Here is a 22,604-nt window from a genome sequence, read left to right on the forward strand (position 1 = left end):
GCACGCACTGCTAGGCTAAAGGACGAAAAAAGGACACTCACACAGACAAGCGGACAGTATGACAGTGTCTTAAAAGCCAAAGCTGCAGGTAATAGCCGATTCGTGACTCTGGCTCTGGCTCTGCGCCTGGCAGCTTCCATGGGGAGCCGCCAGGACACGCCTAGACCTCAAACGACAAACGCCCCCAGTTAAAGGAAGACCCTAAACTCCATCTCGCTCTAGCTGCCTTTGGCTCTCGCTCTCGATCTCTTTCTATGTGGACATTCCGGAAAGCAATTCAAATGCCGTCTACTCGTAAATCAACAACAAAAATTTCCAATTAATTTGCACATCACAAAACTTGCACGTAAATAAAGCAGCCGGCAGTCCCTCTAGTCCCCCCAAGTCCCCCATAGAAATGCCAAATAAATTGCCAAGTGAAGCATCAATAATGGCATAAAAATTGATTACATTTGCGACGAGACACGGGTTCTGGGGGGGGGGGGCTTGGCTTATAGTTGTAAATAGTTCTCCTGCAGCTAGTTAACTATGCAGGAAATGTATGCCGGAATACACACACACACACACACACACACACATACGCGATGAACCCATGCTGAAGAGCTGAGCCCCAAAAAAAAGAAGAGGACTCAGCTTTGTCAAGGGCCATAAACAGGATTGCCTAACCCAACTCAGGCACATTTTCTTGCACTATCCTTGCATATCCTTGAGGCTCTTTCAAACGAGTATATGCCCAAAACATAGATATGTACATATAGGTATCTATGTATATGTTTAAGTATATACTTCAATGGGGCTCTCTGTGTGGGTTAACTTCAACTACAACATGTAGCAGGATGTGCCTCAAAATAGTTTCTACACACATACACACAGATACATACTAATACCTACACATTATTTAAACTTGTCCTGACGAGGGTAAAAAAGATGTTTCCTTCTGCTGCTATTTTATTGTAGTTGCTGTTGTCGTTGTTGTTGTTGCTTCTGCTGTCGTTGTGGTTGTTGCTGGGGCATCTTGTTGTCCTGTTTTGATCTGTGCCAGTGTCTGTGCCAACTAATAAATATGACCGAAATGAAACTGCCCAAAAATTTCCACACAATCACACATTATGCACACCCACACCCACACACACACACAGAAACACGCCCACTTGGTCTCACACATTAGCCATATAGTTTTGTCAGTTGGCTTACAAGTTGACTGCAAAATCCACAAAAGAACGTTACACACACACAATCGTCTATTTATGTGTGTGGGTGTCTGTGTGTGTGGGCGCACGCTCACATTGCCAACTTTCGGTTCATAAGTGGTCGCCTCTCGCCTTCACGTATGTGAAAAATGAACCCATCATAGCCGAAAAACTACAGCAGGAAATTCGGTTAGCAAGTGTTGGCTCCCAATTCCACTATACTATATGAGTGGACCACTGGGTATATGCTTGTGTATGTGTGTGTGAGTGATTATGTGTGTGTGTGAGCTCAAGTGTATGTAATGTGTCCTTGCTCTTATGCTCTTTCATAAGATATTTTGATTTAGCTGAAATGTTCAACCTGAAAACGAAATCTTATAGACGAAGCAAACTTAATTTCTATATTTTCCAAATGTTTAATCAAATAATAAAACACTATATCTGTGCTTGGATTCTTTGTTATTAAGATTTAGGTTTATATTATATTTTTTATAAAATTATTAAGTAAGTATTAATTTTCTTAAATTTAACATTTCCTTTGCAATCACAAAACTTAATCTATAAATTGCTTAACCTTCATTTGTTAATTTTTTTAATTTCGATTTATCAACAATTTGTCAAATTTAAATAAGAAAAAAATGAGAGATATTGCCAATATGTGGTGTATATAGTTTTTTGTTGATTTGGAGAGGAAAAGACTTCAGATTTTCTACTATAAAAAATTGTGTAGATTTTTAATATTAAACAAATCCAAACATTTATACGTAATAATAATTTGTGTAAGAGTATATCTCAGTTTCGTCAAAAATAATTTCCTTATATTGTAAGTGTGTATGAAATTCGAATATTTTTTGTACATTTTTCTTTCTTGTTTTTTTTTTTTTTTTTTTTTTCTTCAAGTCAAATTATGGTAACATAAATGTGGGCTGCAGCAGCCACATTAGCATCAGCATCAGCAACACCAACACCAACGCCAGCAGCAACAACAATCGAATAGAGGAGCTACAAACAAATATCTGGCCAACCCGAAATGAGGGTCGCTTCAGCTTGCCTGAGAGATAGATGGAAATTTGTTTGAGTATTTTTAGGCGCCTTTTTAGAGCGGCGCAACAGCTCCCCAGCAGTTCTGTAAAGCCTTTTGTTGAAATTTTATTTAGCGTGTGTCTGTGTATGTATATCTTTTGCTGACTTTTACACAAAAGCACACACCCGCACAAACACACCCACACATACACACACACACATTTGGATACATTGTTACGCACAATCCGTTTCCTTGAAAAAGCCGCTCTCTCTTTTGTGTAGGCACTTTTCGTGTGGCTCTATGTGTGTGTGTGTGTATATATATACACATATTTGTGAGGGTTTAAGTATGTAGCAGTGTGCGTGTGTGTGGGTGTGTTGGCAATGGCCGCCATAGCCATTGCTTATTGTGCTCCTTGTCCTTGTTGTACTTACCCTTGCCAGCTGCCCCCAATCTAAAGCTATTTTCTCTCTGTCTGTTTTCACTTGTATTTTATATGAAAACTTTGCAGCACACAAATTTGCATATGTAGAAGTCGTTGTAGGTGTGTGTGTGTGTGTGTGTGTGAGTGTGTGAAGCAAATATATGCAAATTTCAAGTGTTTCCTCTTCGTTATAAACCCAACTTCAATGCAAAATTAACAGAAATATGTAAATTTTGTTTTCGTTAAGGTTCACAGTTGAATCTAAAATTATGGCAAGGCTGTCAAAGAGCCTAACGAAAACCCTCAGCACTTTGGTAGGAACACATTTTGTACACAACTGTACCATAAGCACACACACACAGAAGCATCCCATACCCCCCGCCCTCTTCTACCTACAATCACGCATACATTTACAGAATCCAAATTGTTAGACCATAAACGACTTGGCTCGAGTTTGTGCATCGCATCTCCTACTACAGACATCTCTCTAGCACCCATCTATACGTAGACTGTGCTCCTCTAGAGACCCTCTATACAGACAAGTGAGATATCAAGAGGTCCGCTGGATATAGACAATCTTCTGAAATGAAATTTAATTACAAATAATTCACTTTTAATAGCTTTAAATTAATATTAGATATCACAAATTTAATTCATATTATTAATTAAAATACATATATTCTATATACATACATATATGTATTCTTTTGTATATTTCTTCAATATTAATTAATTCTGTTTGAAGTTACAAAAATGCTCGAATTGCGCAATATATATATATATATATATATATATATATATATATATATATATATATATATATATATATATATGTATATATAAAATATTAAGTTATCTTCATATTATATTTTTAATTTTTCGTTATATGTATATTTATTATAGCTTTTTTATGTCACGAATTGTTGTTGTATTCAATCAGCATGTTTTGGTAATAAAGTAAATATTCGTGTATAAAAACGAACAAATTTCGCCTGTCTTTGCCATTTTCCAACTCTCTGGGCACACTATCAGCAGCATTCACAATGGACGGAATTCCTCCCTTACTACGCTCACAGAGTGTCCCATTTCGGAATGATGCAAGCAAATGGGAAACGCGAATGCAAATGTCATGACCCCACCTCCAACCTTTCGCCCAACCCGGGCCAAGCAGAGGTTAATACAACTGCGAAGCAACAAGAGAAAAAAGTCCCAGCGAAGGCAACCCTTAACTTGTTGATCTGCCCGACAAAATGAAAACTGAAAGTGAGCCTTAAAAAAAAAAATAAAAGAAAAAGTACAAAAAACTCAGTGACCGGGCAAACGAACGTTTGGCTACCAAGAAAAGGTTGCCTGACCCAAAAGTAAGATGAAGTACCAGAGTTTGCGGGGATTGTACTTGCATTGGAAATTGGCATCGAAACTGGGTTGGCTGCCCTGCGTTGGACCTGTGCAGGCCATAAATTTCGGAGCGACAAATTAATGTATGAAACCTCAAAACTTGTTTCGAAATCAGCCGATTCTGATGATTATCAGCGAAATTTGCTTGAATTTCAGGCAACAATCAAAATTGGGCAAAAATCTGAGTTTTTTCCCATCACAGCAACCAGACAAGCACAGATCAAATGGTCAAGGATATTCAAGGATGTTGAACGCACCCGTTGGAGAGCAGAGCAGGGAAACTGGTTTTCATGGTCCAGCAGCCGTTGCAGCTTTCAGATGGAAGCCAGGTGTGCTACGATCCTGAACTCCATCTGGATGATGCTGTATGCTGTATGCTGTATGCCGTATGCTGCCTGATCTGCAGACCCACCACCATGAATAGAAAACGCACTTTTTATCAAACATCCGAGCAACGGTTTTTCTATAATAAACTTGCCAAACGAGTTTCATTGAATGCATTGTTGCTCAGCCGCGCCTATTGTCCATATCCGGCCAGACAATGCACAAAGCTTTGCAGCCTCCGGAGCCAGATCGTCATCCCCGGCTGGCGAGCGAATCTGGCTGGGTATATAAGCCACGGCTGCTGCGCAGAATCAATCAGTTTCATTTCAATCTTCAAACGCTGAGGATCAACAGCAGCAACAGCAGCAGCAGCAGCCAGGAGCAGCAGCAGGAAACCACCGAGGACTTTGTGGATCAGCAACAGATCCTCCATCCCTCAGCGCAATGCCCTAAAAGCGCCAAGGAGGCTGTTGCACGCGGCATTACCAAAAAAAAAATCTTCCAAGTTTACTTTCAACCGTTCCGAAAACTACGAATTAAAAAATTTTTTTAAAAAATTCAACAAATTACACAAGTTAAAACAAAACCTAAAACGAAAAACCCAAATACCAAATAACAGGCACCGAAAGTCAGATTAACTCTTATTTACAAACTAAAAATACTACAACAAAAATATTAAGAAAAACCTATAAAAACAGTTTGCAAAAGTAAACCAGAAGCTCCAATCTTAATATAGTTTTGCGATATGGCCTAAAAACGGAATCAAAAATGATAAATGTTTAACGCACAACGAACCAAATTCCATAACAGACACTACAAAACTCTATATAAATACTAAAAAACTATATTAAAAACAAAAAGAAATATAACAAAATTTCAAAAGAAATTAAGAAGTGCACACAACTCGACAACAATTGGAAAGTTTTCAAAGCTAACCCAGAAAGAGGACGAAAAAGGAAATAGCGAATAGATAATAATATTATTTTTTATATTTTACAGGTAAGTTCAGCAATATTAGAGTATAATGCTCTTATAGTGCAGCTAACAGAAACAAATATGTGTTTTATTAACGTGAAATTTTAACCATATATATGTATATAGGACCCCCACAGTTGAGCAGAGAGCTAGACGCCTTCGATTGAACTAGCATGGATCAAACAGCTACAGCAACAAATTCCAATTGACTCCGAGAAAATTGTTATGAAACTCAAAGAAATTCTAAAATGTTTATTGCTCATATTTCTCTACTGCAACGACAAACGACAAATCAACAAATTCATTAACAACAACAAAAAGCCATCTCATCAAGAGAACCAATCCAAATCAAAACGCCTTAAGAGACTGCAATGCAACTGCCAGCAGCCCCAAACCAAAGCATTGTGCCCCAAACAACAGACCCGGCCACCAAATCCTACAGAATTCCGACAAAAACTACAAGGAAGGAAACCCAAATTCAAGTTAGCAACAACAAAATCGAGATTCGCATATAACGGCACAAATGTTGCGACGCCGCCTGCTACGCTGATGACGATGATGATGATGAAGACGATGACAAAGCGTAAGATCGAACATTTGACGGCGAAAGTAGCAGGCAGCAGGAGCAGGAGCAGCGGCAGCGGCAGCAGCAGCAGCAGCAGCGACGGCAACGTCGTCATTTATCTAAGGCAGCAGCTTAACGGGGACACAGTCGCCCCGCCATAGATATTTGGCTGAATATCTAAGCAGGGGCGGCTGCCCCAGCAGCAACCCCTCGACAGGAAGGAATCAAACACAAACACACACACACACACGCATACCACCCCAACAAGCAATCTAAGTTTCTGCGGCGAATTCGACACAAACACAAGCACAGCATCACACACACACTCACACACACACGCATACACAGAGAGAGCTACAGCCTAAGCAAGAGAAATGGAGAGAGCAAGAGCGAGAGCAGCGAGCGCAGCACGAGAGAGCATCTTTGGCAGCCCAAAAAGCGCACAACGAAAACAACATTTCGCAAGTATGTTTTGACCTTACGTTTTAGCTTAACGTTTTTCAGTTGCACTTTTAAAACCTTTCGATTTCAAAGGCCGCTGCACAGCGTTGGCCAACAAAAACAAATCGAAATTAAATATATCAAAAGAAATATTTAGCCAAATTAATACGCAAAACAAAAAAACAGCTAAAAGGTGAGCTTGTGCTGCGAACACAACAAAACAAAAAACAAAAGCAAAAAAAAATATATATCTATTTAATAATGTACAGCAGCGATTTTCCATTAACAGCCAAACACGTTAACTCAAAATCGAATCCAAATCCTAGTCCTACTATAGTACTGCGAACAAAAAAAAAAAAAACCTTAGAAAGAAAAATAAAACAAAAAATTGAACTCTTCTTCCACGGCATCGCAGAAGCCTTCATTTCCAACCCGAACCCGGGCCCCTGTTAACCTACAAAATCCACACACACAATGCAATAGTTTTTCATTTTGTGTATCAAAACGCAAATCGAATAATGTTCCAAATTTCAAATTAGCGTTTCGTCCTTATGAATCTTTAGTTTTCACAAACCAAGTTATTAAAACCTCTACGAAAATCAAGTTTCGCACATCAAGAGCTTCAGGCATAAACCAACCACCAATTTGGCACTGAACTTACACACACACACAACACACATACTTTCGAAAATATACCCATGCAGGGGCTCACGCTCACACACACCCATGCACACAAAACACATACACGCACACACACGCACACGCACCACATATACCCACACCACTTTGGTAATAAAATGGCTGCAAAGGAAGCTGCTTCTACGATACCCAAGAAGAAAAGAAATAGCCCGACCCCAAAACACATTTTGATAGCGAAAAGTATCAGAACATTTTTAATTCTAAACATTTTTGACGCTTTCAATATTTTTTTTGCATTTTCAAAAAACTAGAGATGGCAAAGGCGTTGCAGCAATTTTTAATTCGAATTTTTTGAAAGTAAAAAAAAAATATTTAATGCGCAAAAATGTTCACGAAAAAAAACCTAAACACGAACCAAAAATGGTACATACTCGTAGGTAGCATAAAATCGTTGCCAATATCTTTCAAACACTTGAGAACTAAAAAACAAATCGTCTGCTGGTCGTTGGTAACTAAACACAAACCGAAAGAAATACCCCTTAAAACCGAATTTATTTTGATTAATTAGGAATTTTTATTTATGTTTATGGGTAAAGCGGCAAATATTGACGAAATTCAAAATCAAAACTCACAAAACGCTAACAAACTGACAAATTCATATTTCATATTTATTCAATTAGAAAATGAATCTAATCTATTTACAACTCAAAATCCAAACCAATTTAATGATTCTCATTTTATTGCCTTATACATTTCATACGGAAAAGCCTTCGTTTCCAACCAAAAACAAAAAATAAGACTGATATTTAGAAGATATTTTAAAAAATACACAAAAATTGCTAAGAATTAGTTAACCCAAAAAATTTTATTTTTTATTTTATGCATTGAAAACCAATTACAAAAATATCCCAAATTCAAATCTAAATTACTATAATATTTACAAGAAATAGAAAACAATCAGAATTAACTTTTTTAAATTCTCAATTATTTATTGGAAGATAATTAATGTCTTCATACTTCCAAATACATTCGTTCAAAATCAATATCCAAAAATATATGCAAACAAAATTCAGAACTCAAAGTAAAATAAATATTAAAACTTTTTTGTTTTTAATAATAACATACAAAATTGATTTTCAATTTAATACTTAAATTAATGTTTAGCACAAATAATTTGAAAACAATCCTAAGAACGTGAAATCCAAAAATTGTTCATATAAAAACAACCAAATTAATTTATTCTTGCTGAGAAATTTCTAAAATTCCTATAAATTATAACAAAACAACTTTAAATTGATCAAATTAAAAGAAAAATTATTTTATAAAAAACTTGTTTAGAAGCATTCACTTGATATCTAAATATCGAAAATATCCAAGCCATTGACACTAACGAAAAACAAAAAGGCATTTTTCAGCTTTTACTTTGACACTAAAGAAAACATAATTCCATTCTTGGGCTTTTACTAAACTACAAAAAACGCCTCTCGCAATAATTTATATAATTAATTATTCCTCTCCAAAAGCTTATTTTGATCACAAACAAACAATTAACAGAGTATCTAACAGTCTGTATCTTTAGCTATTTAAAAACTTTTCAAACAATTATATTTTCGAAATATTTAAGACTGACCTGAAAATTCTTTCTGATTATTATTATCTCGAACAAACTTTCAGTTATATTATATTCAAAGCTTCGACAAATTATTTTACAAATTCCATATCTAAAGTAAATCTTAACGAAATAATATCAGAGCTCCATATCTAGAGCAAAATTTACATCTACAAAAAATGAAACAAGAAAATCATTAATATTCTGTAAAATTTTTAGTAAATTTATATGTTATTAGTTATTATTATAACAAAGCAAAAGCAAATAATTTTATATTTAAAAATTTTAAATTTTTGGATGTTCTTATTTATGAATCATACTTTCCTTTTATTCTTTAACTTCGAAATTAAAAAATCAATCTAGACACTATTTTACTATTTTAAAATTAAGCATGACAATTTTTCTATTGCTTTAGACTTTTTTGAGCTTCTATCAAGCAACCATTTTTAAAAATAAAAAAAGGAATATCTTTCTATTAATTAAAATTTGACAAAAACAGATAATAATTCAGAACATATTAATATTACATATTCTGCTTACAATTCTACATATTTAAAAATATCGTTCTTTGACTGACAAAATATAAGAGAAAATCATACTAAAATTACTTACCTAAAAAAAACATTTTTACCATAGATCAATGTAACAAAAATTAAATTTAAACCTTTAAATTTCATAAAATTAATGTACCCGAAAATCTAAATCCAAGTTTAATTTGAAAAGAAGATTAAAATTAAATGTAAATTTTAAATTCACAAATTCAATACAATCAAAACAAAACAAAATCATTTAAGCACTTATCAAATCGAATTATTTGTCTAATTTTCTAGCACATTTAGAAACAAAAAATATGCATGACAAGGTTTTTATCTTTTCAAACCCCCAAAATCAAAACAACTAACTTCATGAAAATAATTTTAAATTTTATTTCTTGAATATTGTGATATATACAAAAACTATTTATTGTTTTAGAGATTCCTTTTAACAAATTACTATCAAAATTATTTAATTTTAGAGCTCAAAATATCCAAAGAAATTCTAAATTTCCACTTTCGGCTACTCTGGCAAGCAACAATTTACAAAATCCACAAAATTCTAACACTAACCGGCAATCAAAATTCAAAATCAATATCTAAAAATTCTAGTACCTAAAACCACTCAATTTCAAGTGATCAAAATCTGTGCAAAATTAATACGAAATCCGAAATCAAACACCAAAAATCAATCAGAATTCTGACACAATACAAAACTCAAAAAAAAAATAAATAAATGAAAATCTAAACAAGAAGAACTTCAAGTAAATTCTTAGCTTTCGAAACACTCTGAGCAGTTCCGCCAAAGACCACAACAAAATTATATTCAATTCTAAAGAGCAAAAGACAAATTAACTGAAAAGTCGCAGCATTCGGATGCCCTTTGGCGCATAATTATTATTATTACACATTAAGATGACAAATTGCAACGAAATTCCCAAAAAGCAGCATTATAAATTACAAGCACGAACGGAAGTTTTAATGCGACAAAAAGTCAAGAACAACAAGAAAAAACATCATCATCATAATCATCAGCATCATTATCATAATATACCAAAAACAAGAGGAACGCAAAAAGAAACAAAAAAAAAAAACAAGACTACAAGGAGCAAGCAACTGTCCTGGCAAACTTTCTGGCAAAAATCTTACAAATGGCGGCCTACTCATTCGCCAGAGAAATAGGACAAGGCAGATAAATCAACGCGAACAAAACAATTCCGAACCAAAAACAACAACGATTATTGTAAAAACTTTCGCATAGAAGGGGTTGAAATTGAAAATAAATTCAGTAGCCAGATTCATATGCCAAAATCCCTCAAGCACACTCACACACACACGCACGCACACACATAACACACGCAGAGGCATAGACAGAAACACAAGCCACAAAGCCAACGATAGTTTTGGATAGCTCAAAATTGTAAACATTTGAAAGCGATTCTAAGAAGTCCTCGGGACGCATTATTTGCGCCTGACAGCAGCGAAGACAAAAAACATACAGAGTTCACCAAAATCCAATTCAAATTCCAAATCGAAATCAAAATCTAAATCAAAATCAAAAGCGACAAATGAAAACAGAAACACAGAACCAGCAGCCAGAACTTTAAGCACACGAAAGACATATATCAGGCAAATCAGCACCCACTACACCCTTTAAATAATGTGGTTAGTTTAGTTTTCTTTGGCAAAGAAAGTTCGAACCCCATGAACAGCAGCAACAGCAGCAACAAGAGCAACAACAGCAACAACAACATACTCAGTCCCCCAATGCATGCAGTTGAAAGCACATCAAACAAAACTGTAAATTTATATAAACTACTGGCAATAGAGGAGAGGTCGTAGCATAATTGCTATCAATAAATAAAATATGGCTGAATCGTGGGTAGGTAGCTCATATGCGCTCTAACTCTAAACTTCAATCAAGTCAAAAACTCCCAACGACCACCAGACAGACAAATTTTTGATTTAGAAATTCATTGCGAAAGTTGCCTGGCCAAGCGGCAGCATAAGCAACAGACTAACAACAACAACAACAACAGCAACCATCATCTAGAGACTTGGCATCAGCAACAACAGCAACAGCTACAACAACAGCAACAGCAACATGAGCAAAAAACCATCTTTCTTTATGAAATTACACATTTCCGACTTGTACAACGACAACATTGTAGCCCAAAAAACCCAAAAAAGCAACAAAAAGTAGCAAAAAGCAGCAAAAAGTAGCAAAAAGCGAAAACATCTATGCAAATGTAACCAAATCTAAGGCAGACCATACCGTTTTTCCATACCATTTGACGGCTTGACTGAAAATTAAGTTACATATCTTATTTACACACAACAAAACTTGAAGAACCAACCATTTAGAAAACAATGACTAACAAACTGAAACGTTTCATACATTTTGGAAATCTGCAAAATCATCAAGAGAAGAAGCCAAAACAAACAAATCGCAGCAAATGGAATCTTGTACAATATTTCTATTGAAAAATCCATTTAGAAGCAAAAAAAAAAAAAAAAAAGAAAACCCAAAATCAGGGATCCCAAGATCTATACAAAGAGATAGAAAAAAGAAAAAAAAAATCATAATAGCAAAAGATACAAAAGAAAAATGACTCAAATCAAAGATATTACAAAGTATTTCGGTCACAAGGTTGGGGATACCTAGTGTAATTGCTTAGACTTAAGAGTGTTGTACTTGCGGGAAGACAAGTGCAAGACCCAACAACCAGGGCCAGATTATATAGAAATGCCTATAGAAAGTTACCCAAAATTCAAATACATAAAAAAAAAGCAAAAATGCAAGCTAAGCAGAAGCAAATACTATTAAGAACTCTTTCATAAGTCTCTGGAAGAAATACACGCGTACGGCTACAGTAAATTTAATTATGTAACTACACTCTGTATCCCCTTAGTTAAGCTAAACAAAAAAAAAACAAGGAAAAATTCACAATTTCAGCAAATGAAAACAAAAAAGGAAACCCAAACATGAATGGGTATAAAATGTAGATAATGCCAATCGTTTTGTCTAAAATGTTAACTCTTCTAATTTTGCACAGTCTTGTGGAAAATGTTTTAGACGAAACGATTGTCGCATTTTTTATATACATATGAACATATTTATTATATACGATATATTAATTAGAAAAGATTTTATATGATTTTCGACTTAATTTCTCCCCATCATCATTTTACATACAAATAGGTCAAATGTTCTCAGTTCTTTCGGTTAGCATTCCTACTTAAGTATAGTGACTAAACCTAAAACTACAAGCAAAAACAAAGAAAAGCCTGTGTTATTCAATCTCTTTGATGGATCTAAAACCAAATCATATTTTTCTCATTTAGTTAAAAACAAATGTCAATTTAATTTGAAATCAAATAATTTTACTTAAATTCTTTTTTATACAAAACCAGATTTAAGACCAAAACCATTTTGTAAACATTAAAAATAGTTGATATTTAAAACTAAAGCAAACAAAAGTAATCAATAAAATTGTACAAGCCAATTTGCTCAAATAACAAAAAAAGGAAAAAACAAATGCTTTTTATTCAATTTTTCAGTTTTATTAAATATTTCAGGAATGTGTATACACTCATGATGAAAATAATAAGTACACCAATATGTATATATGTGCATGATTTTTTTTTAAATTTATATGGTAAGCTAATTGACTCCAAAAAATAAAAAGACCATAGAAGACCTAAACACAAATTTCATTCATTTATCATCAGAATCAATAGTAATATCTAGCTCTATCTTTCTCCTATCCGTCTATACTTAATCATCCATATAAACTCAGCTCAAATTATCAATAACAATTTAACTCACATTAACAATCCCAAAATGTTTAGCACATATCAAACATTTTAAGAGTTAGCAAAATCTAATTTTCAGATCCATATAAATTAGAGACACAAGTTGCTAAAACGGTTCATGATGAAAATCTGCAGATATTCCCTAGTATTTCCTAGTCGTGTAATTCCTATACTTCACTTACATGACCTTATACCATCAACCAGTTTCATAAATATAAACATAGTTAATAATAACAGTGATATAAAATATGTTGTGATTCTCACAATCCTAACCGAAAACTACATGTCATGCATATTATTGTGTATAATAATCTGGTGTCAATTAGCTACAATATTAGAAAATTGAATTGTTTAATTAGTACAAATAATAGTTTAATTAGTACAAAAAATTTGGCTTAGCTTCGACATAGACGTCCATTTTGATAACATCAACTGAACAACGTGAATCACAGATCAAATAGAAAGATATCCTACAAACCCGTTGCTAGCTCAGCAGGCGTCTCAACGAAGGACTTGATCTTCCGAAGGAACAGCACAGCTTCGCGTCCATCGATGATTCGGTGATCGTATGTGAGGGCCACGTACATCATTGGCCTGATCTTGACCTGTAATATTCAAAAGTGAATTAAAATTATATTTTTCTAATTGTATTCAGCTCACCTCTCCCTTGACAGCGATGGGCCGTTCCACGATGCCATGCATGCCAAGTATAGCACTCTGGGGCGGATTTATGATGGGCGTGCCCATCAGCGAGCCAAATACGCCTCCGTTGCTGATTGTGAAGGTGCCACCGTCCATATCCTCTATGGTGATGGCATCGCGCTTCGCCTTGTCCGCCAAGGCACCCAGAGTTTTCTCTATATCTGCGTACTTCATGCTCTCGACGCCGCGGATGACGGGCACCACCAGGCCGCGGGGCGAGGCAACAGCCACAGAGATATCCACATAGTCACGATAAATTATTTCCTATGGAAAGAATTCAAAATAGTATTATACGATTATAGCCCTAGCGAAAATTACCTTATCAGCGATGACTGCATTAACGACGGGCTGATCTTGCAATGCGTTAGAAGTAGCTTTTGAAAATATGGACATAAAGCCGAGCTTGACTCCATTCTTTTTCATAAATGCGTCCAGGTTCTCCTTGCGAAATTGCATTACAAAGCTAAGAAGAAAAGTTTATATTAAATATAATTAATGTGAATGTGTAAATATAATTAATGTGAATCGATGGGCTGGCGTGCACCAACCTCATGTCGATCTCATTGAAAGTGGTTAGCATGGCACAGGTGTTCTGTGCGTCCTTTAAGCGAGCCGCAATTTTTAAGCGCATACGGCTCATCTTGACTTTTGTTTCGGTGCGTGTTCCCGTTATGGGAGGCGGACCTCCTCCGGCGGGCGGTGCTGGAGCAGGCTTTGGCACTGCAGCTGCGGGTGCAGGAGCAGGAGCTGGCGCAGGCTTTGGAGCTGCTGGTGCTGGAGCTGCTGGCGCTGGGGCTGGTGCTGCAGCTGCAGGGGCTGCAGCAGCTTTGGCCGGAGCTGCGCCAGGCTTCATCTTAAAAACCTCCTGGCCAGACTTAACCGTATCGCCACTCTTCACAAGAATCGCCGTCACGACGCCAGCAAAGGGCGCCTGCACCGGCATCGTCGTCTTGTCCGTTTCAATCTCCATGACAGCATCATCGGCAGCAAACGAATCGCCCACCTTACATGTGAACCTGAAACCCAAAGGATGGCAGCTAAAAGTGCGAGCTGTTTACTGCGCGAGCTACTTACTTGATGTCACCTTCTGAAATGGAGTCAGGAAACGGTGGCACCTTAACCACCTGCTCCGACCACATGACGCTGGTGCTGTGAAAGCCTTTCCAGTCCAAACAGCTGCAATGAAATATCATTTAAAAAGAAACTCTAGGAAAGCCCATTTAATATATAATTCGTAATTTTAGAGCCCATCGAATCGGGCGATGGACAGACAGAGACAGAGACAGACAGACAGACAGAGAGTTGTAGTTGAACGTAACGAACAACATCCTTACCCCACTCCATCCTGAAATCGCAAAGCAGAATTCGACTCTAGGCACAAGAACTTATCCGGTGGATAAAGTGCCTTTCCAAGAGCTATCCGACTACAGTGACGATTGAAGAGTTGGCGCTAAATCAGAAGTTGTAAAGGGTCAATTGCTTCCTGTGTCGCCTTTTAACACAACTTGTACTCACATTCCATATTCCGGATCGTAGACATACAAAATATATATTACGCCGCAAGGATCTTTTTAAAATGGAGACAGCACTCATCATTAGCTAGATGGTATACTTCAAGCGAAAAAAAATCCCTAAATAAATCCAAATGTTTTGGGCTAATGCAAAGCTAACTAGATGAAAATCAAACTTTCTTAACATGCCCTCACGATGTGACAAGAGTATATTGGCTTTGTTCCCTCTGTACGTAATAATATTTATTGTTCTTTTATACAAAGTGAGGCAGAATATTTATATGAAAGCGGAATAATATAGATAAGATATAAGATATATATAAGATAAATATATATTCGTAGCAGTAGCAAATTCCTAATGCCTCAAAATCTTTACTTTTAGAATTCTGGCCTAAATTTCTAGCAAAAACTTGTCAAAATTTTCAAATTTTATATTGTGATGAATCTTAAATAAGTATTATGCAGTCTAGTTTAATATCTGATAAAAATAATTAATTAAGTCTATGTTTATTATATGTAAATCAAGACTGTCTTTGAACGAAATATTGTCTAACAAGATAATTTAAAATAAGTTCAGTAGAAAAGATTGGCACTTTTCTCCACCACGCGGAGATATCTTCTAAAAAAGCTTTTTTTTTTTTAATATTTATTCATATATATATATATTTATATTTTAAAGATTCGATTGTGACAGATTATATGCTTACGATATTAGTAGCTTTGTAAATAATGTCAATGTCAAAATATATGTATATTTTGTCAAATGTCAAAATACCCAAGAAACTAACTTTATCAAAGTGTAGCAGTGTTTACGAAAGAAAGAGTAAAGTATTTTATAAGTTAATTCTAACTTTGAATTACGCATGAGGTAAGTTCTATTCCACTATAAGTACATATTTTCAAGCCAGAACTGTTACACAATACCCACTCTGAAAACCAAGCAAACGATCGAAACGCAAAACATTCTTTAGTTTAGGCGAGTATCAATTACGATATCGTATTTATTTACGATATTAATTTTCAGCATGTGCTCTTTAAATTATGAAATGTGCAAAATAATAAATCTAATTGGTTCACGTTTTGAGAACAAATCCACGTCGTAATTATTTTTATTGTGTGTGTTTTTGTGTATATATATATTTTGCTATAGTTAAAACCCAAATTTAAGTCAATTTGTGACACTCGTTAATTTTTAAATAAATACATGAAATTAAAAGTTTCTGTTTATACAATGAATTTGGCTGTGCTTCAGTTTTAAGTCACCGATTCGATAATATCATTACAACAACGTGGACGCAGCGCTAACGGACTTCACAGACTGTCCTTACAGACCGGCAACAATGATAGATGGATTCTCTACGGCAGCCTTCACCTTACGCAGGAACAACACAGCCTCACGTCCATCAATGATTCGGTGATCGTATGTCAGGGCAACGTACATCATTGGCCTGATCTTGACCTAGAATATACAAAATTTTAACAGTTTATTCGTACAATTTGAATCATATATGAAAAAACTCACCTCGCCCTTGACAGCAATGGGACGATCAAAGATGCCATGCATGCCAAGTATAGCACTCTGAGGTGGATTGATGATGGGCGTGCCCATCAGCGAGCCAAACACACCACCGTTGCTGATGGTGAAGGTGCCGCCGTCCATATCCTCAACGGTGATGGCATCACGTTTGGCTTTGTCGGCCAATCCAGCTAAAGCTATCTCAATGTCCGCATAGTTCATACTCTCAACGTTACGAATGACGGGCACAACCAGACCACGGGGCGTAGCAACGGCTACTGAGATATCCACATAGTCACGGTAAACAATATCCTGCAAAAGTGAAAAGATATAATATTTAATAATTTCATTTAGAGCAATAATTGAATTTGAAACGGGTTTAAGGCTTTCGAAACACTATCATATACCAATCTCGATACTAAACGTGTCAGTGTGTTGATGAACTGGTTCTTATAATTTTAATTTTATTAATTTGTTTGATCATTGTATTTGTTCTTAAATTGTTGATAATTTTTTTTTTTTACGTATATTTCTATGCTGATATACCTTAACATTTTTAAGATAGAATTAACAAATTTAAAGAAAATCAATTTTAAATTTAAATCAAATAAGTTTAAGACATATATATGACATAATCTGAAACTCAGGCGATTTCGAATGCACACGAAACAGAGTTATCTATTAAAACAACTACTAAATAGTTATAGAGGTGACGAAAAACAATTTTATATCAATTGGCTGCATAGCAAATACCACCACGTTTTATCAGCTTATCAAATAGCCCAACAAGTAAACAAATTAGCGACTGATAAGCTTCTAATTATATACGTCACAAGTGATTCAGGAGTAAAATTTACCTGGCCATCGATGACGGCGTTGACAACAGGCTGGTCTTGCAGCGCATAGGCACTGGCTTTCGAGAAGATGGACATGAAACCAAGTTTGATGCCATACTTCTTGGTGAATGCATCAAGATTTTGCTTACGGAAGTCCATAGCATAGCTGTCGAGGCAGAGATTCAGGTACATAAGACAAGTAACTTAGAGGCTGCTTCGTTAACTAACCTCATGTCGATTTCATTGAAAGTGGTCAACATGGCGCACGTGTTCTGTGCATCCTTCAAGCGAGCCGCGATCTTTTGGCGCATGCGGTTCATCTTGACGCGTTGCTCGGATCTCGTACCCAAGATTTGACGGGAACCATCAACAGGAGGCACTTTCACCTGAGCCACGGCAGGCCTGACGGCAGCTGGTGGTGGAGCGGCAGCACGGGGAGCAGCTGGTGGCGGGCGCGCTGCTGGAGGTGGTGGCGGTGGTGGGGCTGATTTTGGCGCAGCGGGTGCAGGAGCGGCAGCTGGTGCCGCTGGCTTAGGTGGAGCAGCTGCAGCTGGGGCTGGGGCTGGTGCCTCCTTGGCTGGGGCGGGTGCTCCAGCTGGCTTAGCAGGAGCTGCGCCGGGCTTCAATTTAAAAAGTTCCTGGCCGGGCTTAACCGTGTCACCGTCCTTGACTAGAATTTCCGTCACGGTGCCAGCAAAGGGTGCAGGAACTGGCATAGTTGTCTTATCCGTTTCGATCTCCATGACAGCTTCATCGGCCCCGAACGAGTCGCCCACTTTGACGGTAAATCTAAACGATTGAAGGAATAATGTGTAATCAAGCGACAGATAAGTTATCAGCAGACAGGAGGATCGTCTTGCTGAAGTTTAACATACTTAATGTCACCTTCGGTGATGGAGTCGGCGAACGGCGGCACCTTCACTACCTGCTCTGACCACATGCTGCTGGTGGTGTGAAAGCTCTGCCAGCCCAAAGAACTGCGAATATATAGAGATTATAGAAGCAATTAAGTGGATCGCTTGGCATTTCTTACCGCATCGCATCTTGGCAGCGCAGAGTAGGATTCGTTTCCCGACGCAACAGTTGGTGCTGTTGCTGCAATGCAGCAACCACAGCCAGCTGGGAATACTGACGGGCACTCAGCTGGAGCTGTAAAAGTAGTCAATGGAAGAGAGCATTACTATAATATGCATATAGAAACTGAAAAGCAAATATTGTGCAATTTGATTTATTATCAAGATTGCGTTCATCACGTGAATATTTTATGGAGGCGTGGCACTGCCACGCTGATTGCGCCCCATTGCAGTGCAAACATTTTTTCAATTACATAATCGCATTATGAGCTGTTTTAGCGGCCGCCAGCAACTACAACAAATGATCCAAATACACACAAAATATGTGGCCGTGCCTCCGCTCTCAACGCCATTCATTAGTTTGATGCTAAGTCTAATTTGTATTCGATTGCTTGTGCATTATTCAGGCTGTTCCTTTCGCTTACTTCATGATTCCGCACAGCTTTTAGGCCAACGGTTTGCACGTTGCGCGGCAATTGCCTCGTTAATATTGAAATAATGCCCGCCATTGATGTGGATGTCGTTATGTATCCGCTGCTGCTGCGATCGTTGGATTGTGTGAGCACTTTTTGTCGAAAATTTTAAAACTAAGAATTGTGTTGGGGCTACGGCAATCCAACAGCGTTTCTCCCCTCTTAACGAATGTTCATTTCTTATGTCATGGCTAAACACTCAGCTGAGTGCGGAATTTTGCTCTTGCATACTGCGGTCACACTGTCCTAGTGTTGGTCAAATTATTACACCTACAACATATTTGAGTTTCCGAATGGATTATATTATATTGCTAATATAATAAAGATTGTTTAAAACACATTTATATAAGACTGAATTTTCATGTTTTATAGATGTTTATATTTGAATAATATAAAAGTGAAAAACAATTTGAAATACAATTAATTTAAAAATAAATAAATAAAAATAAAACAATATTAGCCATCAGCCTCGCACAAATATAAATATACTAATAATAACAAATCTCGCTAATTGAAAATGAACAAAAATCGCTTCGTGTTTTTTTTTTTCGCTCTCCATAAAACAGCTGATTTGCTATCGATTAATATTGTGAAATGAAATCTAAATAAAGAAGTGGGAATATTCGGTTCAAGTTCAGTAACACTTTTGCATTCAGTGGCGGACAATCTTTGCCAAAAATTTTAGCATTGTGCGAATTTTTTGGCTTACGAAAGAAGAGGAAAAGGCATAAAAACCATGAGTTCGAAATCCATATTTGAAACCGAAGAAGATGTGGCGCAGGCCAACAAGTTTGTGAATAAGGCCAAGGATTCTCCCTTTATGTTGGTCGGTAAGTCAAATAACTCTTTGCTATCAATTTGATGTTGCATGTGGTTGTTGCATTGGCAAACCACTCAAACATTTCCTGTGCTGTGACGTCACGGAAACTTTTCCTATCGGATATGTATGTGTGGGTGGGCAAGGATGAGCATGCATACCTTGACCTTCGCGGTGAATCGACGATTTCGGTTAGACAGATACTTACGCTGAAATGTATGTGCATACGTGCTAAGAACACAGTGACATAACGTTCATTAACACGTGAATTTCATCATAATAATGTAAATGTAAATGTGTATGTGTGCGAAATTGATGCTGTAGCTGGACAGTTAAGCGGTTTAATGCTGTAAAGGTTAATATTGAAACACCCATGTATGTGGGGAGTGTGTGTATGTGTGGGCCCATCAATTGTATTGTCGTGTATTAACACATCAATGACGTAGCGCTTGGCGCGTGTATTGCGTTTGTATTGGTGCGTCAGCTGCCGCCGTCTGGTGATTATCAGCTAGCAACAACAAATGACACTTCGCAAAATACAATTATAATACAATTTTTGTTTGTTTTTTTTTTTCTACGTAGGCATTGCTGGCTTCGTGGCAGCGGGTCTGATCGGTGCGTACAAATACAAGAATCGCGGCACGATGAGTACCAGCGTCTTCCTCATGCAGCTGCGTGTGGCCGCGCAAGGCACAGTCGTCGGTTGCCTGACCGTTGGACTCGGCTATCAGATGGCCAAGGAGTATCTGTTCGACAAGAAGCCCAAGGAGAAGTAATGCTTCATTCTATATTAACTTTCACTTAAATGTTAAATGTAGTTTTGTAATTGTAATCTAGTTGAATTGTTGGATTATCAGATGCGCCCCGAGAATCGCGAATTATCTCAGCTAACTCTATATATTTGTCATTATTTAACAAATATTTCATTTTTATTTTAGTTTGAAGTCTTTACATAATTAATACACATTTGATTGAATTGGCCCGCACATTTCCCCAGACACCATCCAAAACATTGCCAGAGGCTTTGACAAAAGTTTTAATACCAATTTAATACTACATATTTATTACCATACATTTACGGAGATTGTAAAATTGAAACAAGACGACAAATTGTTGGATAAAATTCTTAAATGTAAGATAGTAAATGTTTTCTATGCCTGTGTAAGATTGTGATAATGTGTGTTTGATAAAAACAAACAAAAAATACTATCTAAAATATTTACATACACATGTAAACTGTCGAATTGTCGGAATGGTCTGAACGATAAATACCTCCTATGTAAATGATATACATATAATTAAAAGCAAATAATTAAGTTATTAAAAAAAAAAAAACATGTTTTAATTTATAAAAAAAATCTTGCTGTCTAAAATTCTGTCGTCGATGGATCAGTAAAAGGTGTCAAGTGTAAGAAAACAACAGTTATCTGAGTGGTGGGGTCGTCAATTTAATTGGCTATGCGATTATTGTTATGGTTAAATTCTACTCTTAGTTTATCTTAATATCAGGAACAATTTTGTCATTGTCATAGATCTCCTTAGCGAAGCATAGATTGGGATAGTCAAAGGCAGCGCCATAGCGATTCTTGCAACCGGCTGTGGCACGATCGCCGGGTGTGTAGACGGGCTGTCCAATCACGTTAGTGGTGGCAAAGTTGCAGGTGAGCACGAAGTGATTGTAAAAGTCACGAGAGAAGCGTACGGCGGCACAGCCCACATGGGTGTTCTTCTCGGCGACGGCAATGGTGAATTTGGCAATCGCCTTGTTCGGTAGATCTTCAGGGAAACTGGCAAGAATTTCAGGAGAGGTGTGAGTGCGCTCGGAGAACCAATTCTCAATCTGCTCCTTGATGATCTCCGCATCGGTGTACTCCGACTCGGGACCACTATAGCTGAAGATGGCATTGTTTTGGCCAGCGTATGCAAAGCGCTCAGTGCTGCGGCACTTGTCTGGCAGGGACTGGCAAGTCTTCACATTGAGTAGTGCCAAATGAGTGAGCTCCTCGCACCAGGACATCTTGGCCATTCGCGCCGCCTTGGGTAGACCCTCAAATTTGCCGCCGGCGACCTTGTTGCGCAACTCATTGAACAATGCTAGAATCAGTTTCTGATGTCCATCCAGCTTAATCTCACGGACATCCTTAGGGCATTCCTCGCTAAAGTTCTGCAGTGATTTAAAATTGGTTATCGATATAGTCATGTAAGGACCAGCTACCACCACTCACGCCCTTATTGTTGCAAGCAATGTGCTTATCCAGACATGTAGGCAAGGCGCAATAGTCCACGGCTGTGGCGATCCCCGCTAGAGCAACCAATAAAACCAAGACTTTCATGCTTGTGCTGGTTGAAACTGTTAAAATGAATGTGATGTCTAGTTTGTTGGACTCTTTGCTATTTATAGTGCTCCACTCAAACTATTGGCATATTATTTCAGCCTGGTTCTGCGTAAAAATCTGTTTTCCAGACTTTCCATTTTTTTAATTAGATATATAAATCGCCAATATATACAAATGAAGGTGCACACATACATATGTATGTATATTAATCAAGCATTTAGTAATTATATAAGAGTTATGAGCCATGCTTTCCTATCTACTTTATATATTTTATTTAACTTAAATCAAACAAAATTAAAGAGTATAAAGTCGATTCAAGTAATTGATTTCAAAATTAAACAATAAGATAATGAAATATACCCTGTAATTATTCAAAAGTCATTTAAACTATCTCTGTTCGCA

General features: G+C 36.9%; 4 protein-coding genes and 1 long non-coding RNA gene across 7 annotated transcripts; 2 read left to right on the top strand and 3 right to left on the bottom strand.

The window, feature by feature from the left end:
* The first annotated feature begins 3,631 nt into the window (after window positions 1-3,631).
* LOC116804868 lies at window positions 3,632-11,149 on the top strand. Of its 2 annotated transcripts, XR_004364888.2 has the most exons (3): window positions 4,671-5,359; window positions 5,462-6,534; window positions 9,605-11,149. It is a non-coding gene; the product is annotated as an uncharacterized LOC116804868 (long non-coding RNA). The 2 variants fall into 2 exon arrangements; XR_004364887.2 differs by having other exon boundaries at window positions 3,632-5,359; window positions 5,462-11,149.
* A 2,116-nt stretch (window positions 11,150-13,265) lies between these two features.
* LOC6574075 (dihydrolipoyllysine-residue succinyltransferase component of 2-oxoglutarate dehydrogenase complex, mitochondrial) lies at window positions 13,266-15,387 on the bottom strand. The gene is made up of 7 exons (XM_002000097.4): window positions 15,156-15,387; window positions 14,975-15,090; window positions 14,715-14,816; window positions 14,189-14,656; window positions 13,959-14,103; window positions 13,599-13,904; window positions 13,266-13,543 (listed from the first exon to the last, which is right to left on the bottom strand). Exons 1-7 carry the CDS (start codon window positions 15,234-15,236, stop codon window positions 13,409-13,411), a joined length of 1,353 nt encoding a protein of 450 aa, XP_002000133.3. The 5' UTR covers window positions 15,237-15,387; the 3' UTR covers window positions 13,266-13,408.
* Window positions 15,388-16,223: 836 nt separating this feature from the next.
* Window positions 16,224-19,227, bottom strand: LOC6574076 (dihydrolipoyllysine-residue succinyltransferase component of 2-oxoglutarate dehydrogenase complex, mitochondrial). The gene is made up of 7 exons (XM_002000098.4): window positions 19,002-19,227; window positions 18,537-18,652; window positions 18,379-18,480; window positions 17,732-18,292; window positions 17,525-17,669; window positions 16,674-16,979; window positions 16,224-16,610 (listed from the first exon to the last, which is right to left on the bottom strand). The coding sequence occupies exons 1-7, from the start codon at window positions 19,083-19,085 to the stop codon at window positions 16,476-16,478; spliced, it is 1,449 nt and encodes a 482-aa protein (XP_002000134.1). The 5' UTR covers window positions 19,086-19,227; the 3' UTR covers window positions 16,224-16,475.
* An 89-nt stretch (window positions 19,228-19,316) lies between these two features.
* LOC6574077 (HIG1 domain family member 1A, mitochondrial) lies at window positions 19,317-21,031 on the top strand. Of its 2 annotated transcripts, none has more exons than XM_015167254.3 (3): window positions 19,317-19,879; window positions 20,449-20,638; window positions 20,704-21,031. In XM_015167254.3, the coding sequence occupies exons 1-3, from the start codon at window positions 19,786-19,788 to the stop codon at window positions 20,705-20,707; spliced, it is 288 nt and encodes a 95-aa protein (XP_015022740.1). In that variant the 5' UTR covers window positions 19,317-19,785; the 3' UTR covers window positions 20,708-21,031. The 2 variants fall into 2 exon arrangements, with proteins under 2 accessions (XP_015022740.1, XP_015022741.1); XM_015167255.3 differs by having other exon boundaries at window positions 20,805-21,031.
* Window positions 21,032-21,294: 263 nt separating this feature from the next.
* Window positions 21,295-22,247, bottom strand: LOC6574078 (antigen 5 like allergen Cul n 1). Its single transcript, XM_002000100.4, has 2 exons — window positions 22,092-22,247; window positions 21,295-22,030 (listed from the first exon to the last, which is right to left on the bottom strand). The coding sequence occupies exons 1-2, from the start codon at window positions 22,197-22,199 to the stop codon at window positions 21,356-21,358; spliced, it is 783 nt and encodes a 260-aa protein (XP_002000136.1). The 5' UTR covers window positions 22,200-22,247; the 3' UTR covers window positions 21,295-21,355.
* Between the last annotated feature and the right edge of the window lie 357 nt (window positions 22,248-22,604).

The sequence above is a fragment of the Drosophila mojavensis genome, unplaced genomic scaffold (genome assembly GCF_018153725.1).
Source record: "Drosophila mojavensis isolate 15081-1352.22 unplaced genomic scaffold, ASM1815372v1 contig_277, whole genome shotgun sequence".
Lineage (NCBI taxonomy): Eukaryota > Metazoa > Arthropoda > Insecta > Diptera > Drosophilidae > Drosophila > Drosophila mojavensis.

Bases quoted from the DNA above. Each gene is read 5' to 3' on its own strand.
- LOC6574075 (XM_002000097.4), bottom strand. From the start codon at position 15,236: ATGATGAGTGCTGTCTCCATTTTAAAAAGATCCTTGCGGCGTAATATA. The intron at 14,104-14,188 runs GTTGGTGCACGC...TTTTCTTCTTAG, and splicing joins TTCAATGAGATCGACATGAG to CTTTGTAATGCAATTTCGCA. The intron at 13,544-13,598 runs GTGAGCTGAATA...TGAATATTACAG, and splicing joins CCATCGCTGTCAAGGGAGAG to GTCAAGATCAGGCCAATGAT.
- LOC6574078 (XM_002000100.4), bottom strand. From the start codon at position 22,199: ATGAAAGTCTTGGTTTTATTGGTTGCTCTAGCGGGGATCGCCACAGCC. The intron at 22,031-22,091 runs GTGAGTGGTGGT...AAATCACTGCAG, and splicing joins TTGCTTGCAACAATAAGGGC to AACTTTAGCGAGGAATGCCC.
- LOC6574076 (XM_002000098.4), bottom strand. From the start codon at position 19,085: ATGGCGGGCATTATTTCAATATTAACGAGGCAATTGCCGCGCAACGTG. The intron at 17,670-17,731 runs GTTAGTTAACGA...CTGCCTCGACAG, and splicing joins TTCAATGAAATCGACATGAG to CTATGCTATGGACTTCCGTA. The intron at 16,980-17,524 runs GTAAATTTTACT...TCACTTTTGCAG, and splicing joins ACGCCGTCATCGATGGCCAG to GATATTGTTTACCGTGACTA.
- LOC6574077 (XM_015167255.3), top strand. From the start codon at position 19,786: ATGAGTTCGAAATCCATATTTGAAACCGAAGAAGATGTGGCGCAGGCC. The intron at 19,880-20,448 runs GTAAGTCAAATA...TTTTCTACGTAG, and splicing joins TTCTCCCTTTATGTTGGTCG to GCATTGCTGGCTTCGTGGCA. The intron at 20,639-20,804 runs GTAATGCTTCAT...TTTTTATTTTAG, and splicing joins GACAAGAAGCCCAAGGAGAA to TTTGAAGTCTTTACATAATT.